The sequence below is a fragment of the Geotrypetes seraphini genome, chromosome 2, assembly GCF_902459505.1.
Source record: "Geotrypetes seraphini chromosome 2, aGeoSer1.1, whole genome shotgun sequence".
In the NCBI taxonomy this organism is placed as follows: domain Eukaryota; kingdom Metazoa; phylum Chordata; class Amphibia; order Gymnophiona; family Dermophiidae; genus Geotrypetes; species Geotrypetes seraphini.
In genome coordinates, this window is record NC_047085.1 from 153,464,125 (window position 1) to 153,485,232 (window position 21,108).

The 21,108-nt window shown below is 42.2% G+C and overlaps 1 protein-coding gene across 3 annotated transcripts in view; it reads right to left on the reverse strand.

The window, feature by feature from the left end:
* The window catches only part of LOC117355460 (acetyl-coenzyme A synthetase, cytoplasmic-like), a 156,046-nt gene that overhangs the window by 81,965 nt on the left and 52,973 nt on the right, over positions 1-21,108 (reverse strand). For all 3 annotated transcript variants that reach the window (XM_033934055.1, XM_033934054.1, XM_033934053.1), the window contains 3 exons: positions 9,664-9,801; positions 5,428-5,598; positions 2,363-2,496 (listed from right to left, as the gene is read on the reverse strand). In XM_033934055.1, the coding sequence (XP_033789946.1) occupies positions 2,363-2,496; positions 5,428-5,598; positions 9,664-9,801 (443 nt within the window). The remainder of the gene's footprint in view (positions 1-2,362; positions 2,497-5,427; positions 5,599-9,663; positions 9,802-21,108) is intronic.

The following is a 21,108-nucleotide window of genomic DNA, read 5'->3' on the forward strand; positions in this document are numbered from 1 at the left end:
ATGATTCAAAGAACTTTGGAAGATACAATGACAGTAAATGAAAAGTCTTTATTGCTGAAAGTCAAAGAAATGTGTGAACATTGGAACCCATTACATCTTTCTTGGTGGGGGAGAGTCCAAACTGTTAAAATGATGAATTTGCCTGCAGTTTGCTATCAAATGAATATATTGCCAAGGATCCTTTTATAAAAAATTGAATGGGATCCTTTCAAAGTTTATTTGGTTGGATAAATCTGCTAGAATAGCCTTAGTAGCTTTGCAAAAACCACAATCGGCGGGGGGGGGGGGGGGTGTATGTGTATGTGTGTATAAATTTTCCAAATTTCTATAGATATCATCAAGCTTTCATTATGCAGCAGGGTATGTATTGGATCCTTCCTGAAGTCTTAGAGCATCTTCTGGACTGGCTAATATTAGAATATCAACTCATGTCCCCATTACAATTGTGCCATATTTTGAGTATCAGGCTGCCAAGGATTTATAAGAATAATAGTATTCTTTGTGCCACATGGAAAACATTAAAATTCATTAACAAATTTAACATCTACACCAGTACAACAATCCACGTGTCAATCCTTATGGTTGAACTCCAAGATTCAAATAGGCGAGTCTAAATCTTCTGGAAGTATTGGTTGCAGGCAGGCACACAAACCTTAGATGATGTAATTCAGCATGGGAATTTGGTTAATTTATTACAGCTGCAACAATCATTTGGCATCTCAAAGGCTCTAGCTTATAAATGGTTGCAGCTGAAACAGGCCATTCAGAAAGGGTTCCCTGATTGGCGAAATTTAAAGTCAGTATAGCTTGCCGGGCCTATGTTTCCAAACAGATTTGCTAGGGCATCAGGCCGCCAAGTGGTATAAATTAATATCTGATTATTTTAATAAAAAAACTAAAACTAGCCTAAAGGACATTTGGAGCATTAAGATAAAGCAGCAGATTTCTGCTACTCAATGGTCACGGATTTGGACTTGGAGGATGAGATGTACAGCGTCATAATCTATGAGACAAACATGGTTCTTTTTGTTACATAGAGTTTTTTGGACCCCAGTTCGTTTGCAAAAGTTAGATAGTTCAAAGTCTAATAGATGCTGGCACTGTCATCTTGAAGTAGGGACACTGGATCATTTGTTGCTCTATTGTCCCTAGATACTCAATTTTTGGAGATCGATATGGGGACAAATCAACTTGATTTTGGAATCTTTTATTCCGTGGTTATTTGTAGTACTTTGTTGTCACCTAAACCTCTTTTGGACAAATATAAAAATAGATAATTTTCCATCATGACTGGGATAGCTCTTCAAATGATTACTGAAAATTGGGATCGGCTTAATTTCTCCTTTTGGTGGGATTCCTTATGTTTATGTTACAAATATGAGAAAATGAATTCAGAAATTTTGGGTAATAATAAGTTGTTTAAATTAACTTGGAGTCCACTGATAAATTTTGTTAAAGTTGATTAGTTGGATTATTCTTCTGTTTTTTTAATTTGAGTTACACATCCAGGAAGGGTGGGTGGGCGGAGGGGTATTATATTTTGATGTCATCCTTGATTAATAAGTTCAATATGATTTTCATTAAAGTAACACATTATGTTATGTGCTTATAATGGGGTGACTTTTAATCACATGCTAACCCCTGCGCTAGCTGAAAACTACCGCCTGCTTAAGAGGAGGTGGTAGCTTCTGGCATTTAGCGCATGCTATTACGCGCATTAAACTGTTACTGCGGCTTCGTAAAAGGAGCCCTATGTTTATGTAAATTTTAATGCATTGTTTTTTTGAAAGAAAAATCAATAAAGATTTACCAAAAAAAAAATCGTTTGAGTTTACTGGAGTTTGTGTGTGTGTAGATTGTTGGTAGAGTATGAAGGATAGGAGGGCGGGAGGGATGGGAAGGGGATTTCTGTTTTCATTTCATGTTCTGATGCTTTTGTACACTTTTGATATATTTCCAATAAACATATTTAATAAAATCAAACTAAATGTAAAAATTTTCTCCTTTTTAGTTCTGTCAGAAACCCACTGCCATGGGAGGGGGGGGGGAGGTCATATGCATGGTGTCAATGAATATAGGAATCATTTTAAACAACTAGGTTAGATGTTTGAAATTGTTCCCCAGATATTTTATTGAATATTGACCAAATAGATCAATGTTTTCCCAGGACCTTTTGAATAGGTGCGTTGCCTGGCTGATTTTACTGACCATCTGATAATCCTGTGTGGTTCTTCCCTTCCTGAACCAGTTATTCCTTCATGTCACCCGGCTGGCAAAATTTTCTGAGGAGAACACTGTTTTTTTACAGTCATTTTCCTTTAGAGAAAAGTGAAGAAATTGGAACATAAGCTAGGTCACTTACTTTCTCACTGGCTCTTCTCCGTATTTCATTAGCAGGCGAATGGCAGTGGGAGCAGTGTAAAACTTGGTCACTTTGTATTTCTCAATCACTTCCCAAAATCTTCCCACATGAGGATACAAAGGAATTCCTTCAAACTTAATTTTAAAAAAATAGAGTGTCTATGATAACTATTGGAGATTGTTTAAAGAAACGTGATTCTATAATGATACTTTGATAGCGCTAGAACCTTTACAAGACCGACAGGTCAATATTCAAAGTGATTTAAATGGGCAGGAGAGGCTCCTGAATGGTTAAAATACTTGTGAGCACCTATCTGCTGATATTCAGTGGCATTTAACCAATTAGGCTCTGATTCTATAAATGTATGTATGTATTTATTTATTTAATTTTCTATACCGTTCTCCCAAGGGAGCTCAGAATGGTTTGCATTAATTTATTCAGGTACTCAACTAGATTCTCTAACTGGCACTGATATTTTATGCGCTAGTAGGTGCCCAAGTTCAGTCAAAAGCTCTATTTAAATTATGTTTTTAACTAAGATTCAAGGCACCTGCTAGCACCTAAAAAAAATCGATGTGAGAATTGTACCTCTGTAGGTGCTTTACATTGCTTTACACCACTGTAGACACAGATAACGCCTGAAGTGGCATTAGGCGGCCTAAAGCACCTACAGAAATGTGATTCACATCAAAGGTAGATGCCGGAAATGTTGGCCTGGAAAACCTTGGCCTACATTTCCGGTGCCTACCTTTGTCAGAGGCAGGATTGACAAGCACCGGTTACAGAATCCGGGCCTATAAGCTTAGGCACACTCCCATTTAGGCCTCGGCCTAAATGAGTGTGCCTAAGTTAGGCACCTACCAGTGCCTAAGTGAAACCACATCCAAAATCTGCCCAGATTCCACCCATAACCACGCCTACTCTCTGATAGGCCCCGATGGAATAGCGAGAGTGAGAAGTGCCTGGGGCAGTGGCGCTCCTCCCCCGTCCTCATCTCTGCCCCTACTACTCCTTCCCCGATCCCCCCTGCTGCATGTGTGCCCCCCTTCTCCCATACCTCTATACCGCTGCAAGCAACAAGAACTACAACATGCTCCTCGCGACCCTGTCGGCTCTCCCTCTGACATCACTTCCTATGCGCGGCACCCAGAAGTGACATCAGCAGGAGAGACAACGTGGTTGCGAGGAGCATGTTGAAGTTGTTGCTCGCAGCGGTGAACAATTAGAGGTACAGGGGAGGGGAAGGAGGCACGCATGTGGCGAGGGGAGGAATAGGAAGAAGTGGGGTGGGGGGTGGACAGGAGGAAGGGAGCTGGCGTCCCCATGAACATGGCACCCAGGGCAGACTGCACCCCTTCCCCCCTTTACTGTGCTACTAATAGGCCCCTACCAAGATAGGCAACTACCAGATAATTTTTAAAAATTGGTTTTTAACGGCACTTTCAATTAGCAGCGTCAATTGAGTTAATTAAGAAAATTAAGTTAGGCACTATGATTGGCTAGACACATTGAGTTAGGCACCTAACCTCAGGCACCATTTATAGAATTTGGGCCTTAGTGCTGTTGAAAACCAGCTATTTTGTGGGCAGTCCAGGGGCGCAGTCAGCACTTAAGTGGTTAAGTGCCAATATTCAGCATTTAATCGCTTAACTTAGCCAAACAAGTTAGACTGCATAGAACTCAGTCCTATATTTATCTTGTTTCACTTATATGGTTACGTGCTCAATATCACAATTAACTGCTTAAGAGTTAGCCAGCCATATAAACCTGGAAATTCAATTCCAGTGCCTAGACATGACAGCAGCGGACAAAAAAAAAATGCTGACCGATGCTGGCTGAATTGTTTAATTGATAGTACATTTCTTACCTCTATAATGACAAGGTAGCAACCTCAAGATCAGTATAAATATTTAGGGGTGCTACTGGATTCAATGCTATCTTTTAAGCCCCAGGTGAAGTCTGTGGTTTCTCATGCATTTTTCAAACTTCACCTACTACTGTATGTAGATAATTTCAGGACTATAATTGGTGCAGTGTTGACCCCAGTCTTCGATTATTGTAATGCTTTGTATCTTAGCTTGCCCAAATGTGTGCTTTGCAAGTTGCTCAAAATGCTGCTGCATGTATTATTGTGCGGGCTTCGAAATTTGATCATATCACCTCAATTTTGCAGCATTTGCATTGGTTGCCAATTGGTTCACTTGTGGAATTTAAGGTTCTGTACTTAATTTTTAAGCTCTTAAAAAAGACTGTCCGATGGTGCTGAGCTCTTTGTTGCATTCTTGCCAACCAACACGGATATTAAGGTCTGGGGATAAGATGTACCTGGAAGTGCCAGCCATGAATATGGTCAGACTCTTAGGTTATCGTAAAACCATGTTGACTGTACAAGGGCCAATTTGTTGGAATGCATCACCTTCCGAGATAAAGCAAGCATCAAGCATTTTGCAGTTTAGGAAAATGGTGAAAACCATGCTATTTGATTGAGCATTTTAGATTATTTCTTTTTTGTATTGGATTGTATTTTAGATTGAAATATTACTAGTGATTTTATGTTGTATGTTTCTTTGGTTATTTTATTATGTATGTTTTGTTGTTACCTGCTCAGAATTGTAGGATAATATAACTGCAGATCGCCTTTCCATTTTTTATTTGATCTACTCTTTTCTTTCTCCCCAACCTACTATGTCACCCTTCAATATTGCCTTTTCTAAAATATTGGAGTTCTACCCTTTTTCCTTTTGTTTCTGTATGTCTATCCTCAGAATTTGTCCTTGTATATACAAATATGTGTTTTTGTTACCCCTGATTTTTAATACTTGGAATTCACTTTGAAATATTATAAGCATTTGCATCACATTTTAATAAACTTGTAAACTTGATGTGGCAGGATACAAATTTTTTAAATAGATTAATTTTGCTGGTGTTGTTTAGCCACCAGCTGGATTGGTCTGTCACTTATGGGCAACGTCTACCAGCTAAGTCTAAAGGCCTGTACAGGACAGAATACATTCAAACCTTCGGTTGTAAGAGAATTATACATAATCACACAACAGAAAGCTCACCATTAAACTTGTGGCGCCATTAGCCAGAGGCCCATATACTATATAAGAATGGCCAGTGATCCACCCAATATCAGCTGTGCACCAGTATACATCAGCGTCATGGTAGTCAAACACATATTTAAAGGTTAAGGCTGTGTACAGAAGGTAACCTGCAACAGTGTGCACCACACCCTGAATAAATAAGAGAATAAGAAATAGATTACAGGTGCAGTCCCATGCAAACAGAAACATCGTAAGAACACTAAAGACACAGCAGAAATAAATGGTCAGAACAGGGCTGAAAATCATGAAATAGAAGGTAACGTAATAGAATTTTAAAACAGACAGAAATTTTTTCAGCTTTGAACAAATATTCCTATCTAATTTTAGTACATTTACATTACATTACATTTATTGACTTCTATTCTGCCTTAAACTTTCGGTTCTAAGTGAATTACAATAAGAGGTATCTGGACATTTCCAGAAAATTACATTTCAAAGCTTATAATTAGACATACATTGTATTAGCATTGCGAGACATATTTCCTAAATAACACTGTGTTGATTTCTTTCTGGAATATTCTATAATCTGACATGGCACCTAAGATTCTGACGACGTCTTTAACTAGGTTTGCTATTTGGAATGACAGTAGGCTTTCTAACTTTTTTAGCCTTTTTGAGTTTTTTGGTTGAGGGGTAAGTACTCTATGTAAATGACATAATTATAGCTACTTAAAGTAAAATATAGCTATCAATACTTAGGGCTGCCCCTGTGCATGAATAGAAGTGACCTTCACTCCCAGTCCTGCTCTACCAGAAGCCATGCCCACTCTATTGCTGTTGTGTTGGTGTTTCTGAGTTTTCCCTGCAGGAGTAAGTGCTAGAGCAGTGTCCCACAAACTTTTTTTTGCTCCAGCACACTAATGAAGCAAATGTTTTTCTCTGGCACACCCACAACCCCGCCCCGCTCCACCCCCAGCCCCACCCCACCCCACATGAACCTTGTCTCATTTTCCCTGTGCTCGGTCCATGTCTGGAGGACCTCAGAGCATGGGCAGACCTCGACACGATGATGTCACAAGCATGCACGTGACGTCATCATGTTGACATCTGCACATGCTTTTAAAACAGAGCATGGTGAAGTTTCTGGAATCTGGTGGATTACAGAACCAAAGGCAACATGGATTCACTAAAGGTAGGTCTTGTCAGACAAATCTGATCAATTTCTTTGACTGGGTGACCAGAGAATTGGATAGAGGGAGTGTGCTAGATGTGGTGTATTCAGATTTTAGCAAAGCCTTTGACAGTGTTCCACACAGACGTCTAATAAATAAACTGAGTGCCCTCAGGATGGTCCCTAAAGTAATGGGCTGTGTCAGGAACTGGTTGAGTGGAAGACAACAGAGGGTAATGGTCAATGGAGATCACTCTGAGGAAAAGGATGTTACCAGTGGTATGCCTCAAGTTTCTTTTCTTGGGCCTATTATTTTTAACATTTTTATAAGCAATATTGCTGAAGGGCTGTCAGGTAAGATTTGCCTCTTTTCAGATGATACCAAAATCTGCAATAGAGTAAACACCCTGGATGATGTGAATAACATGAAGAAAGACCTAGCAAAGCTTGAAGAATGGTCTGAAATTTGGCAGCTAAAATTTAATGCTAAGAAATGCAAGGTCATGCATTTAGGTTGCAAAATCCTAAAGGATTTTAGTTTATGGGGTTTAGGGGGTGAAGAACTTATGTGCACGACAGAAGAGCGGGATTTTGGTGTGATTGTATGTGATGATCTTAAAGTGGCCAAACAGGTTGAAAAGGTGATAGCAAAAGCTAGAAGGATGCTAGGGAGCATAGGAAGAGGTATGGCCAGTAGGAAAAGAGGAGGTATGGATGCCTCTATATAAGTCTCTGGTGAGACCTCATTTAGAATATAGTGTACAATACTGGAGGCCGCACCTTCAAAAAGATATAAAAAGGATGGAGTCGGTCTAGAGGAAGACTACTAAAATGGTGCGTGGTCGTCGTCATAAGGCATATGGGAACAGAATTAAAGATCTTAATATGTATACTTTAAAGCAGGGGTGTCAAACTCAGGCCCGCGGACCAAATGTGGTCCGCAGTGTAATTATATTTGGCCCGTGAGAAAATATCAAATGTCTACTAGAGCTGGCCCATCGGTAGACAGTTTTTTGACCCATTTGGCTCATGTCCCCATTAGGCACGTCATCACATTTGACATTTTTACAAGTTCCTGCAGCATTCTCCGACTCTTCAGTCTCACATTGCGTTGCAGTAGCACTGGAATCTTCTGCAATTGTTTTTTTTTGGTAAATACTAATTTTTTCATCATTTTTTCTTCTTTTTAGTCCCCTGTTGTATATAGTTTTTTGATCACATTCTAATTTTGGCGTTTTATTTTCTGGTACTCATTCTTTTCCAGTGCTAGTGTAATGGTTTTTATTATGATTATATTTTTATGCTTTTTCAAACATATGTTGCTAATTCACATGGTATTTTATTTCATCCCTTTTTGGTTTTAATCCCTTTGTAGTTTTTCCATTTTAAGTTTGGCTCAACTATTTTACATCAATCATGGGCTAGTTGTATCTTGCGTTATTGTTTTTTAAACATGTGGAGGGGCATAATCAAAAAAAACGTCTAAGTCCCCTTTTGGCCTCAGGCCTTAAATGTTGAAAGTAGAAGCAGGGAAAATGTCCATTATCAAAAAAAAACCATCCAAAAAGAGTTTTTTAAAAAATAATGGCCTGCCTCTTCGTTCAGCTGTTTAAACGCCCAGACCACCACTACGTCTACACTAACACTATATAATCAACCTAAAAAAAGCCTAACTCCTAAATGCCCAAAACAAGAGCTTTTAGGCGAAAGAGGAGGCAGTCCTTCACCTAAAAGCTGGATTCTGTAACCGGTGTCTGTCAAAAACAACACCGGTTACAGAATTCCCCCCTACAATGATCCGGGCAGGAGGGAGCCCAAGCCCTGCTGCACCCCCAAATCCCCCCCCCCCGACACAATCAGGGTAGGAGGGAACCCAAGCCCTCCTGCCCTGGTGAACTGTGACACCCCTCCCCCCCCCGCTAATATTGGGGCAAGAGGGAGCCCAAGCCCTCCTGCCCCTCTGAAAACCCACCCGCCCGACACGATCAGGGCAGGTGACGCCCCCCTGCTGACATCGGGGCAGGAGGTAGCCCAATCCCTCCTGGCCCGGCGGCACCGCGACCCCCCACCCACCTGACACGATCGGGGCCAGGAGGGATCCCAAGCCTTCCTGGCCCAGCGATCCCCAACCGCCCTACCCCCCGCCGATTCTGATGGGGCCAAGAGCGAGCCCAAGCCCTCCTGGCCCAGCGGCACCATGACCCCCCCACCTGCCTGACACGATTGGGGCCAGGAGGGAGCCCAAGCCCTCCTGACCCGGTGACACCCCCTACCCCCATCCCCACCCCCACTAAAATACAAAACCCCCTGCCAACCCCATGTTAGATAGATTGTGAGCCCGTAGGACAGATAGGGAAAATGCTTGAGTACCTGATTGTAAAACCGCTTAGATAACCTTGATAGGCGGTATAAAAAATCCTAATAAACTTGAAACTTGACCTCCCCAACCCCAATCCCCCCTACCTTTAAATCGTTGGTCGGATGGATGGGTGCCATGCTCGCTTACTTCCTGGTAGACACTATTTCTTGTCTACGCAGCTTTGGGTGGCAGAGGGGTTTTTACCCAGTTGGCTGGACCTGAAATATAAATCTTGAGCCCTTCAAAGCCTTGCTGATTTGGGAGATTTCCTTGAGGAGGGCAAGATTTTGTGGAGGCCTTTGATCTGGGGAACTTAGATTTTTTTCGCTGTCACCAAGCTTGTGATTTTCTCCAGCGTAGGGCTCTGGGTGAGCTGCTTCTCCAAATCTTGCAGTTTCTTACTTGATTCACACAAGGACTCTCCTAACATCCTGTCTCTTGGAATGTTGGACTCGCACTGAGCCGCAACTGTGCAATAGTAACCTTCAGACATGTCACAACATATAATGGACTTATTTCAACACGCTTGTTACTTTCTTTCATACTCAGGTAGATAAATTATTGAATGTTTCTCATAGCTTTAGCAGCACATGAGGGTTTTTTTCACTCATTTTCTTTTTATATCTACAGATGGTTTGTGTGGCAATTAATGCTTTTTATGGTGTTAAGTCAACAGCTTGTGTGCCATACCTGCACTGTACCCTAGTTATTAATTCATATTTACCTTTGGCTTTCCAGTAGAACCACTTGTGTAAAGAATGAAGAGTGGGTCTTCTGCATCCAGCCATTCAGGCTCGCACTCCTCACTGGCATCTAGCATTAGCTCATGCCACCATCGGTCAATGTCTGCATTCCATGGAGTCTGCAGAACAGAAGGAAATCACACCTGCAATAAATCACTCTTAAAGTTCAAACCCTTAAACAGGACCTCCATGAGATGGAAAAGTACCCCAGTTAAGACTGTCAGTACTTGTAGGTTGAATGACTGCACGGACACCCTCAGGCACCTGGCAGACTGTGATCATTACACTGATAGAACCCCAGTATTATGCATTTAGGGGGCAGGTCTATAACAGGGACTTAGAATTAGATATCTGGAGAGTGCACAGTAGACACCTACTTCCTTTCATAGAACACCTACTTCCTTTATACACACTTAACATTTAGACACAAGTACTTATGCCAGCCATAGAGTTGGAATAACTGAGTGGCTAAGTGCAGAAAATACTCCTATACCAATTTGAGGTTCCAGGGTGGTAGACTTAGGAGTAATACCAGGAAATACTTTTTCACAGAGAGGGTGGAGGATACTTGGAATGCCCTCCCTGTGGAGGTAGTAGAAACAAAAACGGTGACCAAGTTAAAAAATGTGTGGGATAGACACAAAGGATCCCTAAATAGAAAGAGGATAGCATTGACATAAAACTCAAAAGTATTGTGTTCAATTTTGGAGACCGTATCTGGTGAGGGACATAAAAAGACTTGAAGCGGTCTAGAGGAAGGCGACAAAAATGGTAGGAGGTTTGCACCAGAAAAGGTACGAGGAGAGACTGGAAGCCCTGAATATGTATACCCTAGAGGAAAAAAGGGATAGGGGAGATATGATTCAGACATTCAAATACTTGGAAGGTATTAACGTAGAACAAAATCTATTCCGGAGAAAGGAAAACGGTAAACCAGAGGGCATAATTTGAGGTTGACGGGTAGTAGATTCATGAGTAATGTTAGGAAATTCTTCTTTATGGAGAGGGTGGTTTATCCATGGAATGTGTTCCCGAGGGAGGTGGTGGAGAAGAAAACGGTGACAGAGTTCAAACGAGCGTGGGATGAACACAGAGGATCTCTAATCAGAAAATAATGGGTATATATTGAAGAAACTAGGGTTGGAACTGGGCAGTCTAGTATGGTATATGTCCTGTATGTAGATTTTTCAGTTGAGGACGGGCTGGGGAGAGCTTTGATGGCTGAAATAGTTAAGATGGGCTGGGGTGAGCTTTGATGGATAGGCAAATGGCTAGAGAACAGAAAACAGAGAGTGGGCATAAATGGGAAGTTCTCAGAATGGGAAAAAGTGACTAGCGGTGTACCCCAGGGCTCGGTACTTGGACACATCTTATTTAATATTTTCATAAATGACCTGGAAGAAGGAACATCCAATGAAATCATCAAGTTTGCAGACGACACAAAGCTATGTCGGGCAATCAGATCGCAGCGAGGAACTCCAGAGCGACTTGAATCAATTGGAGAAGTGGGCAGATAAATGGCAGATGAATTTTAATGTGGAAAAATGCAAAGTGATGCATTTAGGCAGAAAAAATAAAGATCACAAGTATTGTATGTCAGGTGTAACTCTGGGAAAGACCAAACGGGAAAAGGACCTGGGTGTACTGATAGATAGGACCCTGAAACCATTGGCGCAATGTATGGCAGCGGCGAACAAAGCAAATAGAATGCTAGGCATGATAAAGAAGGGAATTATGAGTAGATCAGAGAAAGTTATAATACCGCTCTACAGAGCCATGGTCAGACCGCACCTGGAATACTGTGTCCAGCATTGGTATCCATACCTAAAGGAGGATATAAAACTGCTAGAGAGGGTGCAGAGACGAGCAATGAAGCTAGTAAAAGGTATGGAGAACCTGGACTACGAGGAACGACTTAGGAGACTGGGTTGTTCTCCCTTGAGAAGAGGAGACTGCGAGGGGTTCTGATCGAGACTTTCAAAATACTGAAAGGATTCAACTAAATGGAGCAGGGAAAGCAGTTATTTACAATGTCCAATGTGACACAGACAAGAGGACATAGACTGAAGCTGAGGGGGGACAGGTCCAGGACGAATATCAGGAAGTTCTGTTTCACGCAGCGAGTGGTGGACACCTGGAATGCTCTCCCAGAGGAAGTAATTGCAGAATCCACCATTCTAGGATTTAAGGGTAAACTAGATGCTCCTTAAGAGTGGCATAGAGTGATACGGATAAGGGTAAATTAGATGCACATCTCCCTTGAGAAGCATACAGTGATATGGGGACTAAAACTAAGCTAGGGTACACCTGGCGGGGCCTCCGCGTATGCAGATCACTGGACTTGATGGCCCCAGGATCTGATCCAGAGATGCCAATTCTTATGTTCTTATGAAAGAGACTCTACTCATGCGCATTTACGCCACGTATTTATTTAAACATCTCTATCATATTTATTTATTTATTTGATTTTTAGCCCGTCCTACCAAAAAAGCCCAGAACGGGTTACAAAGTACATCCATAATAATCCAGACAGAGCAGAGATGACATTTTACATAAATTACAATATAGATGACAGTTTACATAAATTACAATATAGACATGACAATAAAACATATGTACTAAGTAGCATCTGGTGAAATTAAGTGACAAAGGTGAGTTGATTGGGTGGCATTTTAGGGTGAATGACTTTAAGGCGCTGGGTTAGTAAAGAGGAAGATTTTCACGGCCTTCCTGAAGTTCCAGAGTCCATCTAGTGATCTGACAGATGGAGGGATTGTGTGCCAAAGTTTGGGTATGAAATGTGAGTAGGAGCGTTTGCGGGCAGTTTCAGTTTTGAGGGAGCGGCCAGAAGGTATGGTCAGTCGTTTTTCTCCTTGGGACCTCAGTGGTCGTTTTGGGAAGTAGATTTGTAGTTTAGTTTTCATGTAGTACGGAATCGTTTCATGGAAGGTTTTGAAAGCGAGGAGCAGGGCCTTGAAGGTGCAGCGTTTTTGAATGGAAGCTAATGCAGGGGTAACATGGTCGCGGATGCCTAGGTTTTTCAGAAGGCAGATTGCAGCGTTTTGCACCCTTTGGAGGCGGGAGAGAGTTTTGGTAGGCAGGCCCACTAGTAGAGCGTTACAATAGTCTACGCGGGATATAACAAAAGCAATTTCAGATTCTGAGAAGTAGGCACGTATGGTTTTTAGCTGGCGGAGGTAGTAGAAGGAGGATGATACTAGTTTGGATACGTGATCTGTCATTGATAAATTAGAGTCAAAAGTTACTCCTAGGCTGAGGACGTTGTCTTTGGGTGTAAGGGTGTTTGTGGCCCAGGAAAAGGACGGATGAGGGTATACGCATAAATCTTTGTGGATCCAGAGAAGTTCTGTCTTGGATTCATTTAAATGTAATTTGTTTACGTTCATCCAAGACTTTATTTCAGTTAAGCAAGACTGGAGATATTTGATTTGTGTGTCTCGGTGACGGCCTAGGGGAAGATAGAGTTGTAGGTCGTCAGAGAAGGAGTGGATTCTGATGCGGTGTTTACCCGCTATGTCCAGTACTGGTTTGACATATCTCCCCTCTCCCGCCTTTCCTCTAAAGTACACAGATTGAGATCTTTAAGTCTGTCCCCATATGCTTTATGACGAAGACCATGAACTATTTTAGTAGCCTTCCTCTGGACTGACACCATCCTTTTTATATCTTTTTGAAGGTGCAGTCTCCAGAATTGTATACAATACTACATTCATATCATCCAAACGGAGGTCTTGCTCAACGTCGGGGAGAAGGAAGGAGAAACTTATAGAGAAACTTAGCAAGTAAAATGAATCATTACTAGATGAGTGTGAGACTGCTGGACAGACTGGATGGACCATGCAGGTCTTAATCTGGTGCTGCTGGTGTGAGATATTGTCACTGGAGATTAACTGGCTTACTGATTTGCTATTTATTGTTAAATCATCAATTCAATTAATTCCATTCTAAATATGTAAGATTGTGTGCTTCTTTCCTCCCTATGTATGCTCAGCTTTTCTATCTTTATCCTTCTTACTGGTAATACAAGAAATGGCGAGCTATAATGCATGCATTCCTTTCAAGCTGTTCACAAGGAAGGAGACCTAGCCACATGCTACTCATATCAATAAAAACACCAAATGACCTCTCACATAAAACCCTTGAAGCATAGTAAGTCACCATAAAAAATATTGGGGCTGATACTCAAATACATTTCCACTTAAGCAGGTGCTGCTCACCAGATAAATGCCAGTGCAAGAGATATTCCGCGATATTCACTTCATAGTGCCCTGAATATTTCCTCTGACAACCTCGGCACCAGCTGGACAGTGCTAGGGTGGTCTGTGGGTGCATCAGCATCAGCTCACCCTCTGACATCATTTCTGGGTCACGTGTCTAGGAAGTGATGTCAGAGGGAAAGCCGACACTGATGCAGGCAGCAAGTTGGTGATGCTGCTCGCGCTGTGGAAGTTAAAGAGATATGTGGAAGGGAATGGGTATGCACATGTGTCAGGGGTGGTAGGGAAGGAGCAGAGGGACGGAGAAGAGGGTGGGGGAGGAGCACCTCTCATCCTTGCTATGCCACTGGTTATAAGGACTGCTATATTCAGACTACTAACCAGATAGGACAGCAAAAAGGCAGTCCAAAAGTTATCCAGTTAGGTATCCAATTAGCAAATATCACCACTAACCAGTTAACGCCACCTGTCAGTGTCTATTTGGATCTTCAGCATAGCCAGTATCCAGATACTGGTGTTAAATGATTGTTGGGGGGGGGTCCTTTAATCAAGCTGACCGGCCTTTACAAAAATTGTTTACTGCGGATCTTACTAAACTATATTGCTGGTTTAAATCTGGCAATATGTCTTACCAGAATTATAAGATAAGTTCAAATTTAAATTATTTCAAGAATCAACTATAAAATTACTGGTTAAAAGAGATCAGTTTTATAAAATACCAACCATAATCTATGAGGAAGCGTTAGCGGCTAACAATACTCTCTAGTACTTTGTGTTTGATACACAATAGAGTGCCGCTTCTGATGGCTTTGGTAGTTTAAGAGAAAGGACATGAGAATTAACAAAAAATGAAATAGTGCTATATATAATTACTAGTTGTTTAGCCCGTTACATTAACGGGTGCTAGCAGCCCTTCTCCCTTATTTTTACCTCCTCCCTGTCCAGCAACACCTCTCCCCCTTTCCCTGCTCCCCCCATATAGCAGTAGCCCTTCTCCTTTTATCTCCCCCTGTCCAGCAGCACCCCTCCCATTCCCTCCTCCCCCTGTCCAGCAGTAGCTCTTCTCCTTTATGTCCTGCTCCCCCTCTGTCCAGCAGTAGCCCCAGGAAAAGAGTGAGGATCACAGGACCAAAGCTTTTACTGACATCCAAGTAGGGGAAATCCACTCTCCCCACCTCCTTGCTCCTGCTGCACTTCCTCCTTGGCTATACACACGCGCGCGCACACACTTACATACAGCTCTCCGGCTCCTCGCGCCCCTCCTCCACATTCCACTTCTTCGGCGGGGGCCAACGTTTTCTTTATTTTGTTTTCTTTTCACGTGTTCCTCCTTCATGGAAAAACAGCACTACCGGCCAACTTAGTCCCTTGCCGCCCCCTTCCCGCGCCGCACAACCACCTTTCCTTCCCTCCCTCCATCAGGTGCAGTGAATCCACCAATGTTAAAAGGAGCCACGTCGAAATCGGAGGCCTGCCACTGCCGTAGCACTTTCCCCTCTGCCTTGGCAGAGAGGAACGTGTTACAGTGGCGGCAGGGCTCCAATTTCAAAGCAGCTCCTTTTAACATAGGCGGAGTTGAACTGACCTGATGGAGGAAGGGAAGGAACGGTGGGGCAAATTTCGGCAACAGCAGGAATTGTTTGGCGGGTCAAGCACCGTGAAACTTTGTTTCTTTAGGCAGCCCCGGGGGGGGGGAGGGGGTTGAATCGTCGATGTGCAGGCCGCTGAGACGGGAGTGAGCAGTTCGGCTTCCCCTATCTGGGGAAACCGGGGAAATCGCCGTGCCGAACTCAGCTGTGCGTCGGGAGTGAGTTTTTCGACTTCCCCTATCTGGGGAAACCGCCGTGCCGAACTCAGCTGCGCGTGGGGCCGTAGTAAGCGCGGGGCATGCTGCAGTCTTGGCGGCCACGGACATACGGATCATGGAAGCACGCTGATAAGACTGCGCATGCGCCGCCTACGGTTTTATTATATAGATGCCTTTATGATATACTTGGCTTAGAAGAGATACGGGTCTAAAATCACTAAATGTTTATGAATGACTTTGTATTGGGCAGGATATAATCCCCTAAGGGTACGCGTACCGCGTGTTGAGAAATACTGACATAGACCAGTGTTTCTCAACTCGGTCCTTGTCAGTCAGGTTTTCAGGATATCCACAATGAATATGCATAAACTTTATTTGCATTTCTTTCATGCATATTCATTGTGGATATCTTGAATACCTGATTGGCAAGGGGGTACTCCAGGACCGAGTTGAGAAACACTGACGTAGACCACCGACCATCTTAGTTGCCTTTCTCTGGACCGATTCCATCCTATATATATCTTTTTGCAAGTGCAATCTTCAGAATTGTACAAAATATGCTACATGATATCTCACCAGAATCTTATACTGGCCACTCTTCTTCCTATGCACCCAAGCATCCTTCTAGATTTCATTGTTGCCTTTTCAACCTGTTTGGCCACCTTAAGGTCTATCACACCTAAGTCCTGCTCCTCTTTCGTGTACAAAAGTTCTTCACCCCCTAACTGTTCCGCTCTCTCAGGTTTTTGCAGCCCAAATGCATAACTTTGCATTTCTTAGTATTAAATCTTAGCTGCCAAATTTCAGACCATACCTCAAGCTTCACTAGGTCCTTCCTCATTTATTCACACCATCAGTGTCTACCCTATTGAAAATTTTGGTATCATCTGCATTGAGCCAAATCTTATCAAACATCATTTCAGTAATATCACTACCTAATTTTAATCAGACCTTATAGGTTGCAATCTTTTTTTATCCTTTCTTCTATGATTATCAATGCTTTCATAATTACATTTTGTTACCCTCCAGATGTATTTTCCCTAAATGTTTCTTTATTTTCTTTAAAGATTGTAGTTCATCCCCCTCTCCTTTCGTATCTGTAATTATTTTTATGTATATACAATATGTTTATTTGTATTGTTTTATTTTTGTTTCCTATTTTTTAAGAAATTACACTGGCTGCCTGTGGAGGCGCGAATACTGTTCAAATTCGCCTGTATCTGCTACAAACAAGTCTGGGGCCTTGCACCTTCCTACCTGCAAACTCACTTCACTCTACACAACCCCACACGAACAACCAGAAACAAAAACATCTTTGCATACCCAAAGATCACAGGCAACAAATACAAATCCTTCCTAGACAGAACCTTCATGTTCCAAGCAAACAGACAGCAATCCTGGCTGGGAAACCACATAAATAAAGCCAGACAGACCTACAACACATTCTGAAAATCAATTAAAACCGCTCTATTTGACAAACTCCTCGCTTAATCAGATGACCTCTCTCAGGTATTCTTCCCCCTTTCTACCCCAATGTATTATGTATCATCTTTCTTCTCTCATATATTCATGCTTCTCCAATTTACTATGTAACATCCTTCTTCTTGCATTTTGCAATTCGCTGATTGTCCAGCCTTCTTTCTATGTGAACCGCCTAGAAGTCAGTTTGACTATGGCGGTATAGAAAAATAAAATTATTATTATTATTATTGCATGTACAACAAAATTTTTAATAAACTTGATCACTTACAAAAATGTTAAAAAGAACAGGCCCAAGAACCGAACCTTGAGGCACATCACTTAAGAGATTATGTACTTACCCTGGTAAGCTCTTTTCCAGTTGATAGATGAGACATTCTAGACAATAGGTTATTTCCCTTTAGTCGAATGATTGCAGAAGGAATCCACTCTGTATTTTTCACTTTGCCTCTATAGTACTTTACTGATAAGTTTAGTGCCCTCTAAAGTTAGTACCCAAGCACTGAGGAGCACCAAATATACGTGAAGTAGCAACAGGCTCAAACCAACTGTTCTGCTCAAGAATGCAATCAGCAGTAAAGAGAAATGCCAACACTGGCTTCAAAGAAGCTGAGAAACCACTCCCCCAAAAATGAAACATATATCCAAATTCCTTTCAGCTTACAAGGGTTGACAGATATCCAAGAAACAGCTTGGAAAGGCACAGTAAATACCAGCGGGAGCCTATAATATCTCACCTATCTACTGGAAAAGAGCTTACCAGGGTACCCAGAGAGATCGGCCTGTCATCTACAGGCCAAAATCAGAATTCTCAAGTAGAAAGAGCTTTAAAATCACTCCAAGCACTAAATTATCCAAAAGGGGGACGAAATTACATCAAATTAAAACAATAAAATGGGGAGAGCAGAACACACAACTGCATCCATGTGTGCAGAAGGAAAAAAAACTGTAGAGGGCGCTAAACTGATCAGTGAAGTACTTTAGAGGCAGAGTGAAAAATCCAGAGTGGATTTCTTCTGCAACCATGTGACTAAAGGGAAATAACCCAACTGTCTAGAATGTCTCACCTAGTACACTGGTAACATCCCTTGCCTCGCAGCGATCTCCACTGTCCACTATCCTCGATCGCCTTCCATTCAACCAGTTCCTGACCCAGTCCATCACTTTGAGGCCCATCCCGAGGGCATCCAGTTTATTTATTAGACACCTGTGTGGAACACTGTCAAAGGTTTTGCTAAAATGCAAATACATCACATCTAGCACACTCCCTCTATAAAATTTTCTGGTCACCCAGTCAAAGAAATTGATCTAATTTGTCTGACAAGACCTACCTCTAGTGAATTGAGGTTGCCTGTAATCCACTGGATTCCTGAAACTTCACTATTCTCTTTCTTAAAAAGAGTTTCCATTAATTTACTTACTACAGAAGTCAGACTTATGAGCCTGTAGTTCCCTACTTCTTTCTTACTTCCACTTTTGTGGAGAGGGACCACATCCACCCTTCTCCAGTCCTCCAGTAAGACTCCCAATTCTAGAGAAGAATTGAAAAGGTCATCTAGCGGAGCCGCCAGAACTTCCCTAAATTCCCTCAATACCCTCGGATGTACACCATTCGGCCACACCTTTAGGCCAAGAGGGGCAACCCCTGTTTAGGGAGAAAGGAGGAAAGAGACAAATGGACAAAACAAATTTTCAGCTTCCACCAAAAATACATAGTCATTTTCTTCTGAAACAGAAAACGTAGACAAAAATTAAAATATCCTTTCAGCTGAAACTGAAACTGAGCAGGTAAAGAATTTTAGATTTGTATTGTAACAAAACTGAAAACCAAATTCAGTCAGCCTCTACAAAGGAGCAAATAACATGAGCTCACACAATTCTGCTTGCCAGTCTAAAATATGACGTAGATAACAATATCACACCTGTCTTTGACTTAGTTTATTGCCATATACTTTCAGATATTTCAAGGAAATGCTAAGGTCCAAGGGCTTGAGTATAGGAAAAGCTTAACAATTGCATGACGGTACACTTTAATTCTGCTTGCCAGTCTAAAATATGACGTAGATAACAATATCACACCTGTCTTTTTGACTTAGTTTATTGCCATATACTTTCAGATATTTCAAGGAAATGCTAAGGTCCAAGGGCTTGAGTGTAGGAAAGGCTTAACAATTGCATGACGGTACACTTTAAAATATGCCTACAACATTTCTCATGTACTGCATTACGCCTCAGGTGAATCTACCATTCTGTATAATTTACGCAGCATTATGGCAAATACTGCATATAAGCTAAACCTGGCCAGCCACACAAAATGGGACCATGGAAAGGTGACGGGACTAAAGCACGCCAGACAATTGCGCGCTGACAAAGGCGCTCAGACCAATGTGCGCAGGATGTCAGCGCACCAGATTAAAAGTTAAATTTAAAGCTATCCAAGGCGGGGTGTGGGGGAGAATCCCCTCCACTTTACTTAGAAGTGTTGGCGCTGCCATTGGGGAGTGGGGGAAACACCCCCCCACACACACACACTTAGAGAGGAAACTGTAATTAAATTACACTTTCCTCTGTAATGGGGGTTCCCCCCCGAACTCCCCAATGACAGCACCAACACTTTAAAGTAAACTGAAGGGGTTCCACCACCCCCTCAGAGCACTTTAAATTTAACTTTTAATCCGGTGCGCTGATGTCCTGCGTGCATTGGTCTGAGCTCCTTTGTCATTGCGCGATTGTCCCACACACTTTCATCTATGTATCCCATGGAAATTAAGGTTAACAAAGAAAAACTCCTAATTTAATTTAGTTTTGTTTTCTGTCAACAAGATATAGTACATTTTGTTATATAGTGCATCCATGCGGAATTATATGACCCAAGAATTAAGAGAAATCTAGCAAGTTTCTACTTTTAGAGGAAGGTTTAAAAAAAATGACTGTTGATTTGATTTCATAAAACCTAACCAGTACTGTAACGTGGCAACTGATTCCACAGGAGGACAATATTTTTTAAACCCTGCCCCCCCTTTTTTTAAAAATGTAGTGTGGATTCTCACGCTGGCTGCGGCAGTAACAGCTCCAATGCTCATAGAATTCCTATGAGCGTCGGAGCTGTTACTGCCGCAGCCAACGCTAAAAACCGCGCTACAGTTTTATAAAAGGGGTGGGGAGTAAATGAGTTGCTGTTTTGGCTTATTGTTTATAGATTGTTTTTGGTTTGATTACTTTAAACTGTTTTAACACCTTGTTGAACATAATGGTATAACAAGTGAATAAATCAAATCAAAAGCAGTTACCTATAGTGATCAGGGCAGGATTAACCAATAGGCCAAGTAGGCACGTGCCTAGGGCCCGAAATGGTCAGGGGGGCCCGATGAAGGAGGGCATCAACATTGTTTTTTCCAAACAGTGATGGGCCCCTCCAGTATCGATCGGCAACACAGGCCCCACCCCGATCGGCAACGAGGGCCCCCCCCCCCCCATCGACGGAAAGTAAGACAAGCAAGCAACGCGGGTAAGAAAGGCAACGGGAACTGTAATTGTGCAAGCGGTGCTGCTTGCCCAAAGATTCCCTCTGACGCAGCTTCCTGTTTCCGCCTGGGTGCATGGTGGGGTGGGGTGGGGCAGGGGGCCCAGTGTACTTGTGTGCCTAGGGGCCCTCGATGAATTAATCCTGCTCTGGACATAGTAAGGGGGGCGGGGAGCAGATCAAGTTTCAAGTTTCTTTATTTTTGATATACCTTCTATCAAAACAAGGGTCTAAACGGTGTACAATATAATGAGATTAAAAAAGAAAAAAAAAGGTGAATGAAAGCAATATCTTATCAAATATTAAAAATACTAGACGAGTTCACATTGATGTATATGGAACAAAAGGGAAGTAGGGGAGGGGAAGTTTTTAAATAAAT